The sequence below is a fragment of the Homarus americanus genome, unplaced genomic scaffold, assembly GCF_018991925.1.
Source record: "Homarus americanus isolate GMGI-L3 unplaced genomic scaffold, GMGI_Hamer_2.0 scaffold24523, whole genome shotgun sequence".
NCBI classification, from domain to species: Eukaryota; Metazoa; Arthropoda; class Malacostraca; order Decapoda; family Nephropidae; genus Homarus; species Homarus americanus.
Window position 1 is genome coordinate 722,795 of NW_024744357.1, and position 27,845 is coordinate 750,639.

The window sequence follows — 27,845 nt, forward strand, 5'->3', positions numbered from 1 at the left end:
TACAGTATATCCAGGTTTGTTCTTTGTTGAATATGACATGACTGACCCCATGTTTTGCGTCTTCTAATCTTGCACTGTTTTACCGTCTCATTCGGTACCTTCATCTTGCTGCTGGACCCACGACCACAACGACTATGAAAATGGTTTACTTCAAACATTCTTAATTGTTTTTACAATCTGAGCAATCATGATACGAACCTAAATGATCACCTCTCAATCACTATTCACACAAACCTTTACTCTATACTGAGTTTATGATTATACACCATTGTTGACACTTTAACCACGACTCTACTCCACACCGGGACACTAATACCACAATGCTTTCACACTGCCAATGGCCCTGCATGTCCTCCACTACAACCTAACAATTACTTCCACCCAACACCCACTAACACCCTTCATGAAATGTACCCCACCTACCACACTGTCGACACGTTACTACTCCTTACCTACAACTCAATATCACCACCACTACCACCACCTTTACCTCCACACTCCTCAACACACACCAACATAGTCGTTGATGGTCCACACGAGCGAGACTGTGAGACTCAAGTTCTTCATCGACCTGCTGATGACCAGGTGCCACCCAGTGATGCTCGTTGGCTCCTCAGGCTGTGGCAAGTCAGCGCTCCTGAACGAGAAACTCAACTCCCTGACAGAGGAGTTCTCTGTCTGCAACGTTCCCTTCAACTACTACACCACTTCAGGTAGAGTCAATCAACCATGTAACCTACCTTTGCCAGGTAGTCACTCAACCATGTAACCTACCTATGCCAGGTAGAGTCACTCAACCATGTAACCTACCTATGCCAGGTAGAGTCACTCAACCATGTAACCTCCCTATGGTAGGTAGTCACTCAACCATGTAGCCTACCTATGCCAGGTAGAGTCACTCAACCATGTAGCCTACCTATGCCAGGTAGAGTCACTCAACCATGTAGCCTACCTATGCCAGGTAGAGTTCCCTTCAAGTACAGTATTTCTCTCTATCAGGTTAAGGTTGTCAAAAGTGTCATCTCTAAATGCAGTATACAGATGTACTCTCGATTTAGCGGAAGGAATTTTTCCATTATTTTTCGCTCGATTTAGTGAACTAGTTCGCTATATCTTGATTAATTCAGTTAATACGCTCACACCTACGGAGACACCTCAGACACATTGTGTACATAGAAACATTATTCATGGCTTACCTTAAACTAGGGGGTTTGGTGTTTGTTTTCAATTTTTTCTATTAGTACAGGTATTGATAGCCGCACTCTTTTGACTTTCTCCCCCCACATCACTTCCTTTCTGATACTTCTGAGAGAGTTTCAGCATGATGTCTAAGCACAATAGTTAGTTGACCGAGATGTAGACCGAGAGGTAACAGTGAACAACGCACGCGGTGGCAGCAGGAGACAGACCGAGCGGATGTAAACAAACCTCACGTGCCAAGCGGTGTAATTTAACTGAATCACGCTCGATTTAATGAACTAGTTTGCTAAATCAAGCGAAAATAACGGAAATTTTATATAGCGAGAATTTTGAGTAAACAGGAAGGGGTGACTCGAATTACAGGTAGTTCGTTAAATAAAAAAAATACTGTACACGTGATATCCCTGTTAACCAGAACAATTGGTGCAGAGTACTTTCAAGAATGATGTATTTTCAGGTAATGAGATGACTCTCTCAAAGCTGGAAGAAATCCCCTCTCCCCATAATTTTTTGCATACCGGAAAAATCTTTTCGGAATTTCCAGAAATTGTGCATTATTTCATCTCTCGAAACTGGAAAAAAATCTCCCATCCCTGGAATTGTTTTGGGTATTGTAATTTTCCAGATTAATGCATTATTTCATCTCTCAAAGCTGGAAAAATCCCCCATGGCCAGAATTTTTCAGAATTTTCTGGGTACCAGGCAAATGGTCTCAGAATTTTCAGGAAAATTCGCCCCTCGGAAAATCAACCCCAAACCCTGAATTTTCCAGAAAATTCTGAGAAAATTTCAATTCTGGCTATCAGAGTTCCGGTTAAGAGGGACTCTGGCTAAAGGAGATATTACTCTCACAATAATCAAATGTAACCTGAAACGCACCTGTTATTATTGCCTGAAATCTAACAATAATGTTCGAAGAATACGTAATATTGCTATTTCTTCTTATCTCTGTACAGATCAATACATGATCTATTACAGGCAGTCATGTACAAGTACAGGCAGAATGGAGAGGGAGCAATACACTGATCCTGGATGATGATGGTGCAGTTATCTCCCAAGTAATCCAAGTTGTGCTTTTTGACTCAGTTAAACCTTGCCATCACACTGTATGTGTCGTCTAGTAATTATTGCCGTCTTCTTCTGTACAGAGTTGTTGCAACGAGTGTTGGAGAAGCCATTGGAGAAGAAGGCTGGCAGGAACTATGCTCCACCTGGCAACAAGAAACTTGTGTACTTCATAGACGATATCAACATGCCTATGGTTAGTTGGAGGCTTAAAGGATGTGTTGTGGTCTAGAACAAAGAATTAAATACTTTCCATCATTCTCATTTGTAAAGATGCATGGAAGAGAAATGATGAAATTGTCAAGTTGGTGTATACTAAAATTCTGAAAAAATTTGAGAAGATACATTGTCACAGATGTTGTGTAGTATGTTGACAAGATTATCTTTTTTCTTGTACGTTACAAACAAATCTTTATTTCAGAAAAATAAATGGAATCTTCTTATTTATTGCACTTTCAGGATCCGTTGATGTTGGTATTAATGTTATAGTGTATTACTGCTCTTTTATGGTTAAGAAATTTAAGTGCTTTATCTAGGTTTGCATATACAGTACTGTACGCTAGTCACCAACTACAGTATTAAATATTAAGAGAGTTCATATCTTAGTTTCTACAGGATCTGCTGTTCTCAATTTGAGAGTTTTTTATCAAGCACTATTGATGTACTTCACAGAAGTGCTAAGGAAAAATATTGAAAATAATAAAAAAATAAACAAAATCCTCAGAGCTTTGTGCGCCCGTCCAATAGCCACTCCCACAATATCAAAGTTATTTACGGAAATTTGGCAACTAAATGGACAGTTAAATGCCCCCCTCCCCCCCTCTTACGTCATTCTGACACATATCAACAACCTCTGGTAAAATTTCATAAAAATAAATTAGAAACGATAACTTACTTGTGCTTTCTCTGGCACTATCTGGCATCTTTCTGGTATGCTTGAGTGTAGAGGGAGGAAGGAGGAGCAGCTGAACTACCATTCGAATAAAGGTATTGCTCTCGACTGTCAAAGCGGTCAGACGTTACGGTTCATTGCTCGCCGCAGCCCTCTCTGCAGCTCACTTACTCAAAATAGTATTTTATAGCATTTTCAGATATTTCTCCACTATTTATGGGCCGATTTTCAAAAAATAAGGTCTCATTTGAAAGGACAAAGAAGTATGAAGAAATTCTTGGTCACACTTTTTTGTTATTAAAAAAATAGATTAGGAAAGGTTGAATATAGTATAAAATGAACAATAGAAAAATTACTAATTTGCTAAATAAAAAAAAACAAGAAATAATACAAAAAATTCGTTAATTATGTTGCTAACTATCATATAAATAATTTACAAGAAAATTCTTCATGGGATGGCAGAGAAATATAAAAAAATAAAATTTGAAATTTCGTTACAGTATAGTCTTGATTTGCGCGGATTTGGTTTACGCGTTTGATCATTAACGCGGCACCTTGCCAGAATGAAAATTTTTAATTACGCCGTTCATTGCATCATTTGCGCGGCGAGAGGTCCAGACGCGCCACGCCAATTATGATTCACGCGGTGAGAGGTCCAGACACGCCGCGCCAATTATGATTCACGCTGTCCATTCTTGACCATAAGCAGGAAGCGGCGCAGGGATGGTGCGCAGTAAGTCGCTGTTGCGTTATCGTCATATGACGTATCGGACTGTGATTGGGTCACGCATCCTTACCTCCCTCCGCCGCTAGCTGTGATTGGTCTAATGTAATATAACTTGCCCAGCCAGGGGAAGGAAGAAGCCACTGACCTAGCCGGGCCAGTCTCATTGTTCACAGTCTCCGCGTATACTGTTCTCTCGTGTGCCCGCTAATCTGTTCAACAATGGCTTCCGCTGGACCCCCACCACCTCAGAAAAACCTTGAATTACCTGGACTAAGCCGCCCCAAGCCCAAGAAGATACGACGTGCCCTAAGTTACAAAGTAAAATACAAAATCGTCCAGGACTTAGAAAAGGGAACCCGACAAGTTGATCTCGTTCGCCAGCATGGAGCTAACGAATCTACAATTCGTACAATGAAGAAGGATGCCGCCAAGATAAAAGAACACATGAGCATCACAAAGTCTGCAGGTGCTTCAATGGTGAAGTATTGTCGGAATAAGGTGCTGCTCAAGACTGAGAATTTACTGGTGAGCTACTTGATTCGCCAGGCAAGGCGTAACATGGCGGTCGACAATAGGCAAGTGCAGGACTACGCCCGTGAACTCTACGATTCAGTGGCGCGCAAGATGGGAATATCAGAGCCCAAACGCTTCACTGCTTCCTCTGGGTGGGTGCAAAGGTTTAAGAAACGTAACAAGATAACCAACATTAATAGTGTTGGTGAAGGAGCCAGTGCTGACCATGCTGCCGCCATGGATTTTCTTCTATTCTTACGAGACATTATGGAGGAAGGACAGTACACCAACGACCAAGTGTTGAACATGGATGAATCCGGTCTGTTTTGGAAAAAATTACCTTCCAAGACCTTCGTTGTCAAGTCTGCCAGCAAGTGTCGGGGCCGGAAGTTGCAGAAGGAGCACATCACCGTCCTGTTTACCACCAATGCCTCCGGCACCTGTAAGCTTGCTGGCTGTGATCCACACAGCCCACAAGCCGCACGCCTACAAGAACATGGACATGACCAAGCTAAATGTCCACTGGCTAACCGCACGTAAGGCGTGGATGTCCTCTTCTCTGTCCCTCTTCTGGTTTGACAACTGTTTCGTTCCCGATGTTAAGAAATTCTGCGAGCAACATAATGTACCATTTAACATTTGTTGCTCCTTGACAACGCACCAGGACACTCGCCCCTACTGTTGGATCGTCACCCCAGTGTAAAAGTGGTCTTCCTTCCTCCCAACACTACGTCGTTAATCCAGCCCATGGACCAGGAGTTGATATGCAACGTTAAGGCTGCATTCTCCGCAAAGAACCTTAAGCTCCTGAACGACTACACCAACACCAAGGATGAGTTGCGGAACCTCCTGAGTGGCATAGATAGCGAGAGCGAGGACCATGATCCAGAAGAGGAGTTGGCGGAGCATGAAGCGCGAGTTAAACAGTTTTGGAAAATTTTTAACGGCAAGAAAGCTGTTGATTTCTTGGTGGAGGCATGAGGACAGCTGTCTGTGGCAACGATTCGTCACGCGTAGTGGCATGTGTTGCAGGGTATCCCAGGTGGGAGGCAGAGGCAACCTGTGGCTAGAGAGGCTCAGTCTGCTGCAGTGGCAGTGGACCTTGCAAGAGAAGCTGCACAGAGTGTTACAGCTGCTGGCTTCTCCGAGACCACCAACGACGACATCATGGAGATAATCAAGGATCCTGAGGTGATTGCCGACGATGAGTTGGAAGACGATGACGTCAGTGAGGAGGCAGGTGGTGCCGCAGCACCAGAACAGAAGTTAACACATGTTGATATAAAGGATGCCATCGAGTTTGCCGAGAAACTCAAGCTCATCCTTTACAAAGACCCTCTCAATCACCGATATGAAGTCTCCAATGACCATCTAGACCAAACTATGGAGCCGTATATCAAGATGTATCACGACCACATCAATGCTAGCCGTCAGCGTAACATCACCGACTTCTTCGCCTGCAACCCACAACAGACAGCCCAAGTCAGTGATAGTGACAGTGATGGTGACTTTAAGGGGTTTGTCAGGGAGGCCCTGACATCTGTGGTTGATAGTGATAGTGATTCACCTGAGGGCCACTAATCTGCCCTCTGCCTCGGAACCAGCCCCCAACCTCGTATGCCGACCCATCTCTTCTACTAACGTAAGTGTTAAACCTTGATTTTTCTTTTACCTGGTACAGTATATTATTCTCTTATTCATATTTCTCTTCTACATTATGTGTGTGTGCATACCATCATAAAATTAAGATACTATTTTTACTACAACGTACGTATTGTGTCGCAAAAAGTGGAGTTTGGGGGTCGGCCCAGTCTCTATTTCTATTAATCCCATATGTTCTGTTATTTCGTTTATGCGTTTCTCGTTTTACGCGGACCTCCACCGGCTCAATTGACCGCGTAAATGGAGACTATACTGTATTTTTATCATTAAAAAAACTTTTCCGATCATAATGCTTTACACTTGGATATACAGTAATCAATACTGTATAGATATACGTAATGTATATATAAATCATGAAAATTAATGTAGTTGGTATTAAGTACATTGTATACAGTAAAGTATTAGTAAGAGATCAAAATATCATATGTTTTTGAGAAAAGGCTCAGGGGGAGAACTCGGCCAAGTTTATAGTTGAATCACTTATTTTAAGACTGGATGGTGTCTGCCTACCAATTTTCACCATTGCTATAATTTCTTCTCCGAGGAATCCTGTTGTTCTTAATTCTTTTTCATTAAATAGTACGTTACATGATAAAATAATGCACCGAGTGTGAGCTCTTTCAAGACCAGACTTGACCAACACTGGAGCAGGTTCAGGTACATTCAGGAGCCGGTGCATGCCCAGTACTTGCCAACAGTGCGTAACAGAGACGTGACCGATCACCCAAGCGGCGATCAGTGGTGAAGAGGATAAAAGTAAAAGAAAAAAAGAAAATATTTAAAAATAAAACCAAGAGAACAGTAGGGTAAAGGAAAATTGTGCCAAACAAAAGGGGGGAAAAAGCATAATAAGAAACAGTGAGAGTATGTGAGAGAGAAAAAAAAAGAGAAGTACAACAGAAGAAAAGGAAGATTTAAGGGGGAGGGGATTGGCAGGAAATGGGTGAGTGAGGAAGTAAAGGAAGTGTAGGAGGAGGAGGAGGCTGCCAAACTAAGAGAGAAAGAGTAGGAGGCAGAAGGGAGGACAAGAGAAGAATAGGAGGTAGAATAAACAAGAGGGTAAGAAAAAGGCAAACATGAGAGAAGGATGTAGAGGAAACAGAAGGAGAGTAGGATGCAGGAGGAATGGAAGAAGAGTTAGATGTAGGAGGAACAGAAGGAGGGTTGGAGATAGGAGGAACAAGGAGGGTTGGAGAGCAAACAGGAGGCAGAAGGTTGAGAAGAGTGCTGACGAGGCTGGTGTCCCCAGGTGGACCAATATGGCACGGTACAGCCCCATACCCTCATCAGGCAGCACCTGGACTATGGTCACTGGTACGACCGCACGAAACACACCCTCAAGGATATCCACAACGTACAGTACGTGGGCGCCATGAACCCAACCGCCGGCTCCTTCACCATCAACCCTCGGCTACAGCGACACTTCAGCGTCTTCGCCGTCAGGTACTGTTGTCTCCAGGAGTTTGGGGTTGATGTTTATAAGACACTCAGAACGTTTTTAGATTTATTTTGTGTTCTTTCGGGAAGTTGTTGATAGGCAAATTTTTGCCAAAAAGTATTTGACAGGTTCATTTGTTAGTAAAGGTCCTTGATATGCATTTGGTATTTTAGCAACACCATCAGATTGTATTTATTTTCAAAGGAGGTTTTTTTATATGCATTTGGTTTTCCAAAGAGTCTTCAATATGCATTAAATTTCTTCTATTTTGCTGTGATATGCATTTGTTTTTAAAGGTCTTTGATATACATTATTTTTCAAAAAGGTCTTAGGAATATGTGTTTTCCTTGCCATCTTCAATGCTGCTTAGCATATTAATTCATTAGTGTGGAGTTCGTCAGAGTGAGATTGTTTATACCAAGGCTTTGTATGTTCCTTCAGCTTCCCTAGCATGGAGAGCCTCAACCTTATCTACTCCTCCTTGCTCGACCAACACCTGAAGAGTGCCTCCATGAAATTCAACCCGACGCTGATCCGGGTAGGTGAATTTGACAATAATAAATGTCTTGTGAGCCAGAGTCTGTGTTTGTGTATGTGAATGTTTTTGTTTTGTGGTAATTGTGTGCTTGAGAGTGTGAGTGTATGTTTGTGTGTATAATTAATTTGCCTTTATCTACCCATCATTAATTGGGGACCTGGATGTTAATCGACTTACCGTATGTGTTCTGCCATAATGATTAACCAGTGAAGTTGACGAGTTGTCCAACCTTCTTGAATTATTCCTTGACTCGGGGTCATATAGCTCATTAACATGGAATGTGGTTGTTGTGTTGGCAACAGCTGCTACACATTAAGCATATTCTGTTTACAAAGTATGTTGAAAGAATATTCTTTTAACCAGTGATAAAGCTTCTAGTCTGATGGGGGGTGAAATATGACCCATAAGCCCTTTATTGTATTCTAGTGATGGTATGATGCAAGACATACTTTTCTTTTATGTCGTTTCCTCGTATCTTTAGAATATTCTATGACCCAAACCATTTACACAAAAGTCGATCGATAGTATCAGAAATAGACAGATGTGCACTATCCAATCTGTCTGGGTCGCTTCTGACCCATATACATTTTATGTCTGCTTTATTCCTTCTTGAGCTGTAATTGTGCCGGCATGTCTTATGATTATTTTTATTCATATTAAGCATACAATCGAATTTTAATTCCAGTTGCACAGTTTTATGCTCAGGTCCTCCCTGTCTGAGGAGGAAAGGGAAGAATTGGTCTCTGAAAGTGATGATAGTGATAGTAACCATATTTCAGAGAACAGGAAATACAGTAGTGACACTGATTAAAAATGAACATCAAGCCACAAACTTCACCTCCAGACAAGGAAACTGTGTGTGGCATGGGTAAAAGAGAAGTGCTTCAGTAAGTAGTCAAGCTGCGTAGAATGTGATTAATCAACAGCCTGGCATTACAATCTGTATTGTTGCCACAATAAGAGATGTAGCTAATCTGCATATGAACTTAACATAACTCCAACTTATTCCCCTCAGAGATGTTTGAAATATCTAGGTTCAAGGATTCGTTGATATATATAGTATTAATGACTTACTGTGGATGAGCAGCTAGTTCCATTCAGAGGAAGGTGCCCATTTCACCTGTAAACCAGACAGATATGGAGTAAGGCATGGCCAGTAAGTCGTACACCTGTGTACCATGAATTTCTGTGTTGAACTGTACATTTAATTGTTGATTCTGTGAGACACTGAGAATAATGGCACCTTACAGATGACGGAGCCACTGGTCCAAGCTGCCCTACAGTTACACCAGAAGGTTACTCTTACCTTCCTGCCCACCGCCACTAAGTTCCACTACATCTTCAACCTCCGTGACCTCACCAACATCTTCCAGGTCAGGGGATGATATAGTTACGACTGAAGCTGTTTCCAGAGTATACTTTAGTGTTTAGGAGAGTGGGGGAGAGGTAGACAGAGAGAAAAAAATGTTGTACGATGCCACAATATAGTGTATGCAATCTCAATCAGTGACGGCACCAGAAAAAACATGGCAGACCACATGACGGCATAAAGGGGAAGAGTTGGTATAGCTTGAAATACTTTAGCTTTTTGAGGGACAAATATATTGTACAGGTAAGCCTCGAGATATGACGGGGTTAGGTTCCTGAAAACACATCGCCAGGTGACTTATCGTAAATAGGTGAGCATTATAACATGGGGTTCAATGGGATACATTCCCAGTCAGTCCCCAAACACACATGTATCACCAACGAAACGATAACTACATTACTACTCTAAATGCAAAACTATTCCACAACACTCACCACATCATATTGGACAAGTTTATCATCATCACATGTCCACTTATAGGCTAAGGGGACTCTTGTAGGTGGAGTGGAGAAGTCACTCTGACTACCACACAGTCTTTGGGGAGTCTCATGCTGCTTAACAGTGTAAAGCTTCACCTCAGACACAGTTGTCTTGGGTATCTTGGCCTTCCCAGACATTTTCAAAGTTACACTGCTCACTTCACAGTCACAAAAACAGACCAAAAGCACTTATCACAAAAATAGAGTGAACGATAATAACAAAACAATGATAGTGACCGACACTGCTCACATTTTCAAAACAACAAAGCCGATACACTTTACAGACATAAAAACAGAGAAAATATCACTCCACAGTCACCATAACACAGTTCAATCTAAATGTTCGTGCTCCCTTCTCACTATATAAGAAATAAACACCAATGATGATTACAGTGTACGATGCTGGCCAGTAATCGTGGATCCATGCGATGGCAGGTTTACGATCGACAAAGAACCAAACATGGCTGTAGTGTGTAGGTTGGCCATGTGGCAGTGAGTGGGTCGGCTTACAGGTGAAGGTAGAGGTGCATCATGCATTGGGTTAAATATTGTTTCCTTATAAAGTGTCACTGACTTGACGTAGGAAAATGTATTTTGCATTGCTGGAATCCTTGCAAGATGGCGTTTAATTTGAGTCCAGTATATACAACCCATAGTTTGCACCATAGATAAACAATAAAACCAATGGATATCGATGGCTATTCAATGGATATCGTTAGAGCGAGTTATTTTGATCGTATACAGTAAGATGGTCTTAATTTATAACCATCGTTAAAGTGGAATATCACATCTAAGGATGTCGTATCTCTAGGCTTACCTGTATATCAATGATTCTGTAACACCAGTCTCCTTCTGGTGCAGTACAGAGACTAACATATAGCATAATGGAAACAATTTATGCCTGGATATTATTTCCGAGAATTCACATCATAAAGTAACCTTTTTCATAGCTATATCAAAGCCACAAGCCATGAGGCATTTACCAGTGTTGTTGTTGAATGGCTCTTGGATCGTCCTCAGGGTCTCTTGTTCTGCACGGGGGAAACAGTGAAGGCACCGCTGGAGCTACTGCGGTGTTGGCTTCATGAGACCCAGAGGGTGTACGGCGACCGACTCCTTGAGGAGAAGGACATGGAGATGCTTACCAAACTTCAAGTTGACGTCACCAAGAAGATCTTTGAGGTAAGTCAACGGCTGTTTCTCCCCTCACGTGGGAAATAATGTCCGAGTAAGTGCAAAGTTTTAGTTTCGTAAATCACGATAATGTAGCCGTTGTGGGAACTAATCTGACAATTTGTTTTCTTATATTCCCTCATTAGATATATCAAAATCAGTAGACCATTTAAAACATTGCCTCTGTAAATGATAGACTGAAGACTTGTAGTTGGGAAAAGCATAGTGCTTTCTTTATTAGTTAGGCTCTATATCTTGTGACACGACATTGGTTGAGGTGGAGGTATGTTGAAGGTAAGTGGGCGAGCATGACGTAACTTTTGACTTAATATTCAGAGTTGAATAGGTAGATTTACTTACATTTCTAAATATATCATATTAGGATGTACAGTACACTGTAAGTGCATGGTATTATATATTAGAAACATTCACATTTTAAAATCATATTTTTTTTTAAATTGTAATAAGTAGAGAATTAATAGCATGTTGCTGGCTGAGGTCATTTTTTTGTCTAGTAGCGTAGTTTAGGTTTGTATATTACACCTCATTACAGGATAGTTTACTTAGTACAGTCCTCTATATTTTGTCTAGGATTACTCTCATTTTTTACCCCTTTTTCCCGTCCAAGAGCGACGATGAAGAGAAAGAGATGGTCATAGAGGTATTTACATTTTATAATATTAAATAAACGCTTCTAGCTGAGGAGAGCTGCAGGGTGGTCTAGGGACCCCCACTACCTGCTTAAGTGCCACTTGCACTGTGTTAACTCAACATGGCTTGGCTTTATATGTTCTCAATTTCTTATAATAAAAAACTAAATTAGTATTACTGTAATAACTTTACAAATAATTGGCATGTTTAATAATAATAATAATAATAATAATAATAATAATAATATATATATATATATATATATATATATATATATATATATATATATATATATATATATATATATATATATATATTACCATTATATTTATTTCACTTCTTTCTAAACTGTTCTATCTGTAGTGTCTCCTGAACAATTGGACAATACACAGAACACAACAGGAGGCATCAATACTTGAAATTCTCAATAAGAGACTTTACACTATCTTTCTAACTTACCTTGTGTCTCAGTATAGTCTGCATTTACGCGGTCAATTGAACCCGTGGAGGCCCGCGTAAAACGAGAAACGTGTAAATGAAATAACAGAGTATATGGGGTTAATTGAAATAGAGACTGGGCCGACCCCCAAACTCCACTTTTTCCGACACAATAGTATGTTGTAGTAAAAATAACATCTTAATTTTATGATGGTATGCACACACAATTATAATTAAGAGAAATATCAATAATATTAGGTTTTTTAACACTTACATTAGTAGAAAAGCTGGGTCGACACATGCGGATGGCGGCTGGTTCCGAGGCAGAGGGCAGATTAGTTGCCCTCCGGTAAATCACTTTCACTTTTACTACTCGCAGAGGTTTGCAGGGCCTCCCAGACAAACCTCTCAAAGTCCATAGCCTCACTGTCAATATCACTATCACTGGCTGTGGTTGTGGTGGGTTGCGGACGAGGAAGTCCTTAATACTACGTTGAAGACTAGCATTGATGTTGTCGAGATAGATCTGGATATACGGCGCCATAACTTTCGACAGATGGTTATTAGATGCTTCATACCGATGCTTGTCTGGGTCGTTGTCAAGGATGAGCTTAAGTTTCTCCCCCAACTCGATGATTTCCTTCACATTATCATGGTTTGGTCCAGGTAATTCAATGTTTTTCTCTGGTGGTGGGGGTCCCGCGGAAGCCATTGTTAGTTGTGAGGGGAATAGCGGGCACAAGAGAGAACTGTATACGCGGACTGAGAACAATGAGACAGGCCCTGCTAGGTCAGCGACTTCTACCCTCTGGTGGCATGGCACGTCATGTTACATTAGACCAATCACAGCTAGCAGCGAAGGGAATGCGTGGGTGGTAAGGATGCGTGGCCCAATCACAGTCCGATATGTCATATGACGTCAGCGATAACGTAAGAGCGGCCTAATGCGCACCACTCACTGCGTCGTCGCTTCCTGCGTATGGTGAAGAATGGACCTCGTGGGTAAAAAACGGCGGTCTGGACCTCTCCAGCCACTCGCCGCGTAAATGACCAAATATACCGCGTAATGAAAGCATTTTCATTCTGGCAAGGCACCGCGTAAATGACCAAACGCGTAAACAAAAACAGCGTAAATGCAGATTATACTGTATATATATATATATATATATATATATATATATATATATATATATATATATATATATATATATATATATATATATATATATATATATATATATATATATATATATATATATGTGGCATGGAACGTTATGGTAATGATAAATATAATAATAATAACAATAAAAATGATAATGATAATAATAATGATAATAATAATGATAATAATAATGATAATAATAATAATAATAATAATAATAATAATAATAATAATAATAATAATAATAATAATAATAATAATAATAATAATAATAATAATATCTCCATTAGCCAGAATCCCCCTTAACTGGAATGCTCCAATAGCCGGAATTGACTTTTGCTTGCAATTTTTCCGGAAAAATTCTAAATTCCGAGTTTGGGAACAAATTCTTGGGTTGAAAATCAGATGCATTTTCTGAAAATTACAAGAAACATTCTGGAAAATCTCAACAAATTTTTATTTCTGGGTCTGGGAATAAATTTTCAGGCCATTCCAAAAGGCTGCATCATGCTCCAACCCATCCCCACATGCCAGGCGAGTGGGTGGCCCAGTAGTATGCCCGTGTGAGACATCAGCCATGTTTGCTAACTATTTTTTCTCACTGCTGTGTTACTAAACTCTTAATAATTCTTGTTTAATGTAACCAATTAATTAGTTTATATTCTTAAAGACATTAGTTTTTAAAGCACCAACATACATATAAACATCAATGCTCATAAATGTATCTGAAGACTAAATTATTAAATAAATATTTTTGGAGTCAATCTTCATCGGTTGTGTTTATACAAATTATGTTGAAGAATAATACTGTACCCAAGTCTGAAGCTTAAGTGATAAAGAGGTGTTCTTGTCAGATGCTGTTGTCATGTTTATAGGATCATGTTTATTTGCTACAGTAAGTTTCTTCCATTTCTTTTTCATCCTTCCTTCTCTTATTCCTCCTCCCTTCATCTCTTCCTCTTCCCTTCATCTCTTCCTCCTCCTTTACTTCTTCCTTTCCTCTTCTTTCCTTCTTTCTCTTTCACTTCCTCTATCTGGTCTTCCTTCTCCTTTAAGCCATTCCTTCTCCTACTCCTCCTCTTCCCCACTTTATGAAATCAAGAAAACGGAAACCACTAATATTGGCTGGTTTACACCTCGCTATATATTACGGCGCAGGTGTATGCAGTATGGTAAACTGGAGTGCGGAGTTGAGTGTTGAGAATTCAAGAGGAGAGATAACATAAACAATGACCTTTAGACAACTTAAAAATCATTTGAACAGTGTCAAACTAAAATTATAAAAAAAAGTTGATGGATCATCTTACTTATTATTTACATATTTTACTTTTATCCTCTTTGCCACTGATCGCCTAGTTAGCCACTTGGGCGGTTGGTCACATATCTGTTATGCACTGTTGGCAAGTACTGGGGATGCACTGGCCCCTAAATGTATCTAAACCTGCTCCAGTGTTGGTCAAGTCTGGTCTTGAAACAGCTCACACTCGGTGCCCTCACAACACTCTCTGACAGGTTGTTCCAAAAGTTCACAATTCTCAGTCAGATAAAGTTAGCCCTCACAGTTTTCTGGTATTGTGGCTTCTTCATCCTTGAGCTGTGACCCATTGTGTAATGGGCGCCTGCCAGCTCCAGGTATGTGCATTCGACCGAGTAGTGCCCTCCGAGATGTTTATATGTATACTTCGATTAGGTTGCCCCTTGCCTCTCTGTATTATAAGCTAGGCAGTTGCAGGCGCTCTACAGTAATCTCTCTGCATAGCTGAGGTGCCGAAGTGTATGCATCAGTCTGGTGGCCCTCCTTTGGACATTTTCAATTAACTGACAGTCCCTAGCATATCTCGGGGACCAGACGTGGAAGCACCTCACTCTTGAAGATCGTTACGAGTGATGGACCGTATAGATATCTGAATGACCTTTTACGACCTAATAATTTAATTGCTTGATTCACTTTCTCACAGTGACCTGAGAACTTCAGTTCATTGTCAACATACACACCCAGGTCCTTTTCGTATATTTGCTTAAATAATGAAGAAAATTATATTAATGAATTGGCAACTCGACTACAACCACAGCTGCCACAAGATCCTCACATCAAATTTTCCTCATTATTTAAACAAATACTTGTATACGAACATTTGGAAATTTCTCATTACCTTAAATAACAATGATTAGTTTATTATTATAAAAAATTCTACCTTTGGTTTGTTTAATAATTATTCTGACAGTGATACAGCCGAAAACAGATCCACCAATCACAATCACCTTTACATACAGCCTTCCTTTACCAAGTATTGCCAGGTAAAATTGCGAGCACGAGACCCAGGGTGGGGTCTGTGCATCTTTGTCTGACTGTACCTTCAGTAGTGTTTCAAACTCCTCTCTCTTATCAAGGAACGTGTCAGTATTAGTGTACATGACTTTCAAGCCAGAATTTGTTCTTAGTAACTTCTCTGATCTTGGTACTGTAGTGACTCCGGTTTCCCTCCATTCTTAGCAGCTGCAGCGTTTACTAAATACATTGTATTTTGTTGACAAACTATCCAGGTCACGTGCACAAAAACAATGCATGGATATCTTTTTCCTCCATGGTGTATATTTTTTTATTCAAGATTGCTAGTTAAATGGAATATGACACATGTACTTTTAGAGTGACAGAGACATACAATATATTGCTTACAAGTGCTGTGGGACCAGGACATCAACAGAGCAATATCCTTTCAGCATCATTAGTATAAGAAACTTATAGCTGCAACATCGTATCTGCCCTTAAGTGATTAGAATATGAACACGTTTCTCTTGCTAAATTTAGTTTATTACAAGAAAAATAATAGAAAAAATGCCACAGTATAACATTTCATGGGAAAGACTTTATCAACAAATCCTAGCCTAGTCCTATTACATCTGTTAACAGGAAACAAAAATGTTCCTCATTACCGGTAAGATAACAAATGACATTCTCAACCTCTGCCGCATGTTGCTCACATTCTGTTGACTGTTTACAGGAGCTGGAAGAGTCCGAGGTGATGGCCAAGCCCAACGTGTTTTGCCACTTTGCTCGTGGAGTGGGTGAGCCTCGCTACTTGCCTGTCAAGTCGTGGACTGAGCTCAACTCCATCCTGCAGGACGCCCTCACCACCTATAATGAACTGAATGCTGCTATGAACCTGGTGCTTTTCGAAGATGCCATGGCACATGTCTGCAGGTACAATAATGAATTGTACATGTTGTCTTGAGTTTATTTTGTCATCCATATTAGTAAGATGTAAAAGTGGTTTTCCAGTCAGCTGTGTTGTCAAAAACTTAGTCTCATTAACCCATGGGGCCCGGGTGACGTTCCAGAACGTCCGCCCATTTCTCCCCCCCCCCCCTTTTTTTATTTATTTATTTTATTTATTTATTATTATTTTTTATTAATTTTTGTTCTCGATTTAACCCCGCAGGGGGAGAGGAGTACTGCCAGCAGAACCCTAACCCGGGGCTTAAGGGTTAATTAATATTCCTTCCATGATTTTCTATTTACTCTATATGGAAACAGCTCTAATACACCTCAATTAAGAATATTAGACATATGTAGTTATGTAAATATGGTTTAAGTCATCAAATGTACTTCATATAATATTGCCAGTACTTTTTGATGTCTCTGTATCAATTGAAGATGATGCTTTAGCCTTCGAAGGCCATGGTTAAGTTCTTCCTCAAAAGATTAGATATTTGGCCCACACAACCACACCAACTCCCTCTGACCCCTGTCTAAGAATTATACAAGTGTTAGAATTGTTAGAATTGATAATGCAGGGTGTCCACATTGAAATTAAACAAATTTGAAGCCTTATAATTTTTATTGAATAAAGCAGAGGATTATTCACACAGCTCATCTGCTGGGTGTTGTGTGTATGTAACTTTAGTACTTGTAACAGTGTTTCGTAGGCTGAAGGCACTCTGGTAGAAGTATAAGTTGGGTAGTTAACTCGATGACCCAGCAGCAATCTAGAAGAGAATCTATGCTAGTATCCCAGTGTAACCTTTCCCTGTTGTGCTGTACTCTTCAGGTAAGTTTCATAAGGGAGATAAACTTGTTCTGTAACTTGAACATGAGTCTAGGAGAGACTTGTTACCAACGAGTGGGCTCTTTATAGTATGAATAGACTGTGTGTGTTTGTAGACAAATCAATGTGGCGTGATGTTGACTGTTGTTTTGCCATTTAGCTAAAATAACAACAACACCTGTCACTCGACATAAGTGTGTGATTATAGACTTAATAGAATGTTTCAATAGGCGAAATTGTGTGTCAAAATAGCTTGCAATCATCCAATTCAGAAAACACACAAAATATTTATACATACAAGTAGTATAATCACATTAACAAGAATCAAAACCTACTTATACCGTACTGTACTGTACAAGTTTATAGTCAGTATGATTCAGTTTCAGTTTCTGTTTGGGTATACAGGTATATTATTCGGGTAAATTAAGGTACTCATTCAACATGTGCAACATTTGTAGCACGGACTAAGTCACAACAGTACAGTACTCAATTTCCCTCCACACATTTTTTAACATCTTTGGGGGGTTATGGAGGCCTCCGCCGCTGTGATGTACTCTTTCAGCTGAACCATGTCCTGCCCCTTTCTGGAGTACACTTTGCATTTCACATAACCTTACTATTGCTAGATTTTTTTCTTGGGGGTTATGAACTGTGTGAATACTCCTCTGTGTGTATTATTTAATAAGAATTTACGAAACTTCAAAGCTGTTTCAATGTGGACACCCTGTAGCTTTGTATAATAATAATCAGATAAATGTTTATATGTAGTAATTGGTTTGAATGTCTGTGTAAAGGATCAACCGCATCCTGGAGTGTCCTCGGGGGAACGCCCTGTTGGTGGGTGTGGGCGGCTCGGGTAAACAGTCCCTGGCACGCCTCGCTGCCTTCATATCTGGTCTGGAGGTGTTCCAGATCACCCTCACCAAAGACTATGGACTTCAGGAGCTCAGGGTCAGTTGCATCTCCCAGAATATGAGTCCTGAGTCTCATTTACCCACTACTGCAGGGGTTTTTAACCTGGGGTCCATGGATGGGCTTCAGGGGATCCGTGAAGGTCAGATAAAAATTTAACATTTATATTCACTATATTTTTATATTAAGTTGTTCTATTTTTGTCAATATGTACCAGATGTTATGTATGTATTTTTGGCTACTGAAGAAAACCAGTTAATCTGTAGGGTGGCATGGGGTGCTGCTGTACACGGTCAGGTAACATACAGTCGTCATCGTCGTCAGGTTTTGACTTCTAGAATGTTTACTTTATTCATACTTTGTGCATGTCATACACTGTATGAGGCAATGAATATTCAATAAAATAAAGTATATTCATTGCATGCAAAGTTGTGCTTATGTGCTTATGTGCATTTTTCTAGGGAGGGGGTCCATAGCTTTCACTAGATTCTCAAAGGGGTCCGTGACTTAAAAAAGGTTAAGAACCACTGCACTACTGTATATATTTATGTGGGGTGTGTCAGACCCCGATGTAAACTTTTTTCAGTTATATGCTAACTTAACCTTTTATACATTATGATGAATGATACATAGAAACTCTTTTCAATTTGAAAAAAGAAAAAAGAATACTGGAGTAAACGTTGTGTCATAACCTAGAGTGACCTGGCCAACCTGTACCTGCGAGCCGGCCTCAAGAACCTAGGCACCGTTTTCCTGATAACGGATGCTCACATCCCGGACGAGAAATTCCTGGTGCTCATCAACGACCTACTGGCGTCTGGAGAGATCCCGGACCTCTTCCCAGAAGACGAGGTAGAGAACATTGTCTCATCTGTGAGGAATGAGGTAAGATGAGTTCTAATGAGTAATGCCCTTGAGGTTGGCATCAGGGTGAGTTAATGTTTCCTCTGATGCCTTATGCATTATGGTTTTCTTATTGTTAGCGTTTTGTTTATGTTCCTTCACGAGTCATTTAGTCTTAGTTGTGCTTCAGACAGATATAGTTTATTGGTGTGCACAAATTTTAACGCTGCACTTCATGTTGATGTGGAAATTATCATTACTATTATTATTTATGACTTATTCTTACAAGTGTCTAGTTCGTTAATGATTTTCAAAACATTTCAAGTAATATGCCGCAAATATTAAGATTTCTTAAGATTTCAAAAGGTATATTTTCTAACATATATATATATATATATATATATATATATATATATATATATATATATATATATATATATATATATATATATATATATATATATATATATATATATATATATATATATATAAAATATACACACAGCTTAGTGACATATGTTGTAATACTGAAAGATCATGCATTAACTTGGTAATAACAACAAGACACAAGTACAAACACACACACACATTCACACACTGTATCTCCCTGTAATTGCACATGTTTTGGACATGCACTTGTATTACTAGAGTTTGTAACACAACAAGTTCCTGCATGTTGTATATTGTGTCAGTCTTCTCGCCCGACCTCACAACCTTTGCATTCTCCTGATAGACTCACTCTACTGCTTCCTGCTGCACGATGACCAAACTAGTCTAATGTTTTTCTCCCTCCGGGTGATTCTGGTTTTGATGAGGGCGCACCAATTTTTTGAGGTGGGTTAATTGTTGTGTCACCTCCCCTCGATACGCGCGGTCACCCGAGTCTTTTCGTCAGTGCTGCACCTTAACTCCTCTCTCACCTCACTCACTGGGGCCCCGCCGGGCGCATGTTCTCACTCACCCGCTCCTTTCCTCTCACTATACCTCAGTAAATCCATCACATCATTTCATGCCTTTTATGTGCTCAAGGTTGCCATTAGCAGCACAAGTGGATATTTTTTTTGTGACCCGAACATTTTTGGGCATTAAATTTGCTTACATGTTAGAAGCCTATTAGTTGCCAGCAGCTCATTATTATCATTTCAATATATTGTACAGTCCCGTTAAGTTCTTGCACAGCTGCCTCACACATTTTAAGACTACATATGTGTTCTGATTTGTAAATATGTAAAAATCAATACCAGATGTGTTGAGACACTTTCCAGCACCCTCCATGCACCACTTAACCCTGTGAATTAATTATCTTCCCCTGAAATGTCAGGTTCCACTACACCCACACCATCTGCATCACACGCTCACATGGTATGGCAATATGGTGTGGGTATTTACACACGGCAAGAAAAGTATCTTTACAGCTGGGTATGATGGATTTCAGATTGAGCAACGTGGCTCTCGTCGTATCGGAAGGGTTGGTTTGCCTGATTGCAAAGTGCATTTCTTAATTCCATGATAATATTTGTAACTTCTCTTTATGTTACCTTTAGATGTAAATAGATAAGTTGCATTATATCCTCTTGAAACATCACAGTTTGCTTTGTTTACAGGTATAGAAACGGCCAACTCAGGCTCTGCACTACACTTTCGTGTATACTTTATGGTGCCCCAAGTCAGTTGATTTGTGCCCCAAGTTTGTCAGTTGATTTGACTTATATGAATGTTAAGATTCAATGATAACACAATCAGATTTTTTGGATAGGAGACATTTGCCCGCTAAAGGCTTAATCCAAGATGACCACCATTACGCATATGAAAACATTTAGCCATCCATAACTTTAGATGTAGAATATATAGAATGAGAAACATGTTTAAATTTCTGCTAATTTTTTATGCTGGGCATATCTATTTTACTATTGGCATCATCTGCAACTGGAAATCTAATATGACCGCCATCACTGAACACCAAGATACTCCAAATAATGAAATGACCTTACATACCTTAGGAACTAGAAGTAATAGAAATAATGCGAGTACTGTAATCAAATTAAGTAATAATTATCATATTCTTTATTGGGATGAATATAATGAAAATACATTGAATACAACCATCTTCATACAATCATAAGATCATAACAATGACTGCACCTGTAATGTAGTCCATGACATTTATAAAACCTTTATGAAATACAATGGTTAGTCAGTCAAAGAGCATAAACAATTAGTAATTGGGTTTCTTTCCCAGAACTATTGTTTCATACAGAAGCGCACCCAGAAATTTTGTAAGGGGGGAGCCTGGAGGCCCTGGACGTACCCAGAAGTTCTTCAAGGAGGGAGCGAAATTGCGTGGCCGAAGGCCGAGCTAGTGGGATTTTTTAAGCAATTTGGTGAAAGCTGAGACCTAATAAATTGTTTTAAACAGCATCTGACCACGGACGGTTAAGGAGCCGTGGGCTTAAGGGGGGGTCCCATGGGCCCACCCCTTGGGTGTGCTAGTGGTTTCATAACAAGTGTAGTGCAGGTACCACATACCAGGTGAAAATTTAAATGTGTAGGATATCACTCATTACATGTTTAAGAACTGAATACTGATTGTGTACAAATGCTAGTGTCTGCTGCACCCAGATTTTATCCTAACATGGAAAGTCAGAGGTACAATATAAGATTGTGGGGTTATGAAGTAGTAAGAGGTTAACTGCTTTAAAGATTTTTTTTTTTGGGGGGGGGGGGGCAAAAAATCACACAATGGACGCCATCGGACTTGCAACTACAGCGCTTGGCGTCACATTTACCACTGCTTATACTGGACATGTTCTCAGAAGGTACACAGGTAATATTTTCAGGCCCTTAAAAGGCTTCGGAGAACCCTCCTTATTATCCCATCCAAAATTAATTGGGTCCAACATGTTCCCATTCTAACTGACAAGAATTTCGAGTGGAATTTCGAGAATGATACTCAATTCACAATTCATAAAATATCAAGACCATTGGTTTGGACCTTGAGCCTGACCATATTTGAGAAAGGATAACTTGCACACTAAGGACGAGGGACTCAAGTTAAATTCCCTGTATGCCAGAGAGTTGCCTCTGATGGCACACATACCTCATTTAGGGCATCACCACTGGTTGTAACATGTGCGTTAACAAACACCTGGCAGAGTGCAACAACTAATTTCTCAGACAGGATGTGTAAAGGTATAAGCTGCTGCCTTTCACCCACTCCTTGTTTATAAGGTAAGGAGCATAGCGCAGTAGCAAAACGACACTATCAGGGTCGATTGATACCACTTCGACACATTGGCACCGCCTCTCAATAGCTCATTTGGTGTGTCGAATGATGTGAGTATCCGTCTTATCCAACTAGTCACTGAGTTCTGCCAGGTTGGCAGTATCGACTCTGGTTGCTCTAAGAGGTCTGAAAGAGCTTCATTATTTATGTGCACGCCACTCAGTACCAATTCTGTGTTCTTGGAATCATGCATGACATTATTGCGTGCAAGCAGCTTCAGGTTCAATTTGTTGTAAGATAAGGCCCATAATTTCTCAATCTATTGAGGTAATGGGATAGTTTCATCCATCACGGACTCAATTTGTGCCAGCCTGACGACCACGGTCACACTTTTTTATCGACGGTTCATTTTAACTGTCAAATATGACGTGAGTTTCTTCCCCGTGATAATCACCAGGTGCGGCTGATAGCACAGATTTTATGGCCTCACCAATATTACTGAAAGAGAATAAATCTGGGATTTGACAGATTTTCGACAAAATCTAGGATGGTGGTCTTTCTCAGTGGTGAATTCTTCTGGAATGCTTAGTCTCCCTCGTGGAGATAAGTCTCCAACTCTGAAATAAGGATTTTTTGGGTGTTCTTTTTTCGTAAATTACCATCAAACAAGGGGCAGTTGGGGAGATGACCATAGTTGAAATGTCAGTGGATGACATTCTACACTTTTTCACGATTCCAATGTCACGCTGAGCAGAAGTAACATCTTTGGTGGAGATGGTGGGTCTCGATGGGCCAGGGGCTAGGAATTCTTCTCCAGGACACTGATGGCATTGGATCTCGGAAGGTTCTGTGTTGGGTAGTCAGGTTTCATTATACTTTGACCAAAGCTGGGAAGATATTTCATTCTGTCGCTGTATCTCCCAGAACGACGAAGCAGCACTTCCACATCCCAACATAAGGGAAAACATTGTGGATAATGGTTGGTTTAGACATGACAATGTTTGTCACCATGTGGAAAAAAAACTCATCACAGAAACAGGAATCGTTTTCCGATCCAAATACTTTCACACACTTTAAAATATGTGAGAACTTTGTGCACTGTGGCATAATCTGTGACTAGTGAAGACATGACAGGAAGAAACCCTGCATGCATCAGAGGCACTTTTGCAGATGAGAAAAGTGTAAGCATTCCACCCCAAGGAAGCAATTCACCTGAATGAGTGTGCGGAAGACCACAGCGCACTAACAACATCAAAAATCTATTTGGTTAGCTTTTTGGACCCCCAAATCAGACTGAGTCAAGTTCTTGTCCTAACCTGAAGTCTGGGGATAAACCTGTTTACACGATAGATTTACTGTGTGCAGGGACCTTTTGTGGATATATTTAGAGGGTTTACCCTGAAATGAGTCTAAGAAAGACTCTCAGTCTGAATTTGTAAGTCTACCACTGTACCTCTTCTAGTTCCCAAGTTATGATAATTTAATTATTTTGAGTACAGTACCAGTATGTTGGTGTTCAACAAAAGCAGCCATATTGATTTTGGGTGTAGATGGCCTCAGATCGTGAAATAGACAAGTCCAACGTATCAGGCATTTTAAAATTGGCCAAAATTTATACCAACTTTGTCAAACTACACGTTCTAGATCTACAGTTATGACTGGCTCAATGTTTTCTTTTGCATAATGGCAGTCATCTTGGACTTAGTCCCGGGCGGGCAAATGTCTCCTATCTTAAAAAATTTAATTATGCTATCATTGAATCTTAAGAGTCATGTAAGTCAAATCAAGTGTCAAACCTGGGGCGCCATAAAGTATAGACAAATGTGTAGTGCCGAGACTGAACTAATGTTTCCAAAAAGGAATAAGGTATAGCATATGACAAGAGACGTGGCAGCAATGGAATAGTTGACTTATGTCACACTTGTATTTGGTTAGCTTTAATGCAGACGTTTGTTCTACTTATAAAATAAATACTTATTTAATGATTTAATTGGCAAATGTCAATGTTTACAATGTAGCACTCATGTGTTCCAAAGCCAAATACACATTTTAATTGTCCTTATATTTGCTGTGATAAAAAACAAATTGTTTCAAAACATATGGGGAGCTAAACTGCTAAACATGCCAACTCCACTTTTAAGAATTGGCAAACCTCATCTTTTTGAAAGGTCAAGTTTTGCTGATTACAAAGAGTAGTGTCTGTTTGTTTCAAAACTTTTTCACATATCGAACACCAACCACGTCGAAAATGTAAATATACTCTGGAAATTTGGAAGCATTGTGAACAACCATTATCACATTTCTCAGTGAGGACCTGAGCTTATTTTAGTTATGATATTATATACATTCAGTGCACGGAATAAAAGTTTTAAATGCACTTGTCTGGTAGCAATAAATGCAAAACATTCTCGTCTACCTGTGATTTTAATTTATTTTTGTATGCTGTATACATTTCCTCTCATGCCACTTTAATTACCATGAAACTTAAGTCTGCCATGTTTCATAGATTATATTATTAGTGTAATAATAATTTTTTTGTATTAAGAATGACAATCAGAAGGTTATAATACAGTACCATATTTATACTTATATAAAAATAGGGATACTGTACAGAGAAATGAGTTAATGGCATATCCACATTTTCCCATATTAGGGATAATCAGGGCTACCAAAATGATGAAAGATCATTGTTCAGATTTTTTGTCTTGTGTTTTTTTTCTTTGCTGCTCATACCCCCACAAGGTCTGGTTCTCTATGGCCACGGTCTGCCTGTCAACCCCTACATGTTCTGCATGTGCATGCCTACATGATATGTCTGAGCACTACAACACAATCTGCTTACACACAGCTACAAGCAGCATATGGCATGGAATAGCTCCACATGGACAAGCAACACTCAGCAGGTGGGACATGTTGAGCACCTCCACACACAAAGATCAAGCACGGGCCACGCCCTCAGTGTTCAACCTCATCATTCTAAAGAACTTGCAGACTGGTTGTGTGAGCTGGAGTCAGATAAGTGAAAGCCCTGTTTTTCCTTATTTTCTAGCGTTACATTATAAAACTAGAACATCTCTGGCAACTTTGGCATCTGAGAATTAACAGTGACGTGCTTTCTTTGCCCCACAACCCGTGATCCTTCCACAGCGGGAGTACAAGGACGTCTGGATGGTATGTATGCCGCAGAAAATTTGCTTGTGGCCTCGGCGTTGGCTCGTCGACCTAACCTCCCCTAACACCACCGCCTTTTTACTAGTAGTATTGTATTGGATTTTTTTAATACTGACGAGTTTTGTGAGGTGGAGCAGCCAGCTGTAGTGTAGCAGCTGAGCGTCCCCGTGTCAGTAGTGTAGGCCAGGACACGCCAGTCTGTCACCTCCTGGGCCGCCTGGATGTAGGACACCCTCGCGTCCCCTCTTCCATCACATCTTAATGAAACCAGCTTCTCCAGGAAGCTCTTCAGGTCATGGCTACACAGGGGAGGACGTTGGATTAATCCATTATTTCATCCTATTTATGACTCTCTATAGTATACTGTGTGCTTTGTTGTCCAGTTCAAAAAAGCAGCAGTCAGTGTCAACACACCATCCTTGTCATCCCAGAGCACAGAAAGTTAAGGTTTTTCCATCATTACAGTAAAAACTAGTGTGATATATTCCACCTTGGTGTTCTAAACCTCTAATTGAAAATGGAAAAGTAAATTGAAGTCATTAAAAGCAGTTTTCCATTTTACTTTGATTCATCTTCAATAGTATTCTACCTACGACCAACTCTAATAGTCCTAATCCACTACATATCCTCACCTTCAACAAATAACAGCTTAACTTACCATCTGTATGTCCTAAAACATCAGAGATACAATTATCCTCGTTCATAAACTGTGTTTACGCCCATTAACAGAAATTCATGTCACGGTTTATTTTTTATTTCTTTAGTCTGACCTCTGTCTTTGTCTTATATTACTCTCTTTATCTCTTCTTTCTACCGTATCTTATATCTTGCTCGCCTCATCATGTGTGTTATTCTTTAATCCCTTCCCGTGGTGGTCTGGGCTCAATACCCGGCACTCACAGATGATTATAGTTTACTGTATATCAGTAAACTATATATATATATATATATATATATATATATATATATATATATATATATATATATATATATATATATATATATATATATATATATATATATATATATATATATATATATATATATATATATATATATATATATATATATATTTCATGAAGATCCACAATGAAAACGTGGATCTTTCTTTGTTGATATGAAGACCCAAGACACCTCCCCCTCCTCCTCCCACACTTTTCCCGTGTGATTTTATCAAGATATATATATATATATATATATATATATATATATATATATATATATATATATATATATATATATTTGTTCTTTTTTCTTTTCTCTTCATCATTCTGATATGTGTAACCCTTCAAGTGTTGCTATTTATATGAATTAATTTTTCTCATTCATTTATGAATTCAGTTGGTTGCGTCTCCTCCAAGACCCAGGTCTTGGGGTGCCAGCGGTCCTGCCCCTGTGCCGCCAGAGTGCCTGGGCTATCACCATAGCAGTGACCTTACTTACACCATAGTCCTGTCTCGCCCCCACCGTAGTCTTGACCTCCTCCCCACAGTAGCCATGACCCGCCCACTTTCTTTGCGGTCACGTGCAGCAGTAAGCTGAAACATTTTTGTGTAGCGTAGGAGCAGTTGCTATCCACAAAATTTTCTCTTAAATCAAAGTGGTGGGAGAAGGCCTTGCTAGGCACTGACTTCCACGAGCCCCATTGTTTGACTAGTACCTTGTAGAGGGCTGAGTTGTTGCCTCTCTCCTCCTTGGGTGCATGCCGATACTAAGAAAAGTTTCACTTGCTAAATTGTTGTTTACTTCTTTTCGAAGTTTTCTATGCATTTACATGATGACCAAGCAAATAATTAATACAGTATTGTCTTATTAATACTACCTAAATAGATCAAATCACTGGGTGACTTAAAAATGACTCCAGACTTTCTTTGTTTTAGATTCACAGACGCCAGTCACCAGGTGACAGAAATTTCATGGACTCCTGGAAAGACGCTGTAACGTAAATTTATCAGAGCAATATAAATTATGGGGGTTTCACATATAGTTCAAGTTAATGCTATCATAAAATTTAAAAAATCTGTAAAAAGAGCAGAGGAAGACAGACATCTAGACTAAAAGTTGATAATGAAAAGTTTTCCTCACCAGTGACTCAATTTCTCATTTTACATTTTCTTGTATAACTACAGTACAATAATTGTTAAAGAGACCAGAAGAAAAGCAAGATATTATAAAAACAGACAGACTGCCATACATTGTGACACACTCCAGTGACTTGATCGAGTTTACCTTAAATGTAAACATGAATAACCAAGAGTGATGCGCGTCATCACTTCCATATGGTATATTTATAACAGTAACTACCTCATGAACAGTTAATTCTACTTCCTTTTTGAGTCAACT

General features: G+C 39.7%; 1 protein-coding gene across 1 annotated transcript in view; it reads left to right on the plus strand.

The window, feature by feature from the left end:
* Nucleotides 1-27,845, plus strand: part of LOC121877745 (dynein beta chain, ciliary-like) — a 178,514-nt gene that overhangs the window by 96,441 nt on the left and 54,228 nt on the right. The window contains 9 exon segments of the mRNA XM_042383602.1: nucleotides 521-713; nucleotides 2,349-2,461; nucleotides 7,309-7,502; nucleotides 7,939-8,035; nucleotides 9,286-9,408; nucleotides 10,904-11,065; nucleotides 16,310-16,509; nucleotides 18,148-18,304; nucleotides 18,962-19,150. Coding sequence (XP_042239536.1) covers nucleotides 521-713; nucleotides 2,349-2,461; nucleotides 7,309-7,502; nucleotides 7,939-8,035; nucleotides 9,286-9,408; nucleotides 10,904-11,065; nucleotides 16,310-16,509; nucleotides 18,148-18,304; nucleotides 18,962-19,150 — 1,428 coding nt within the window.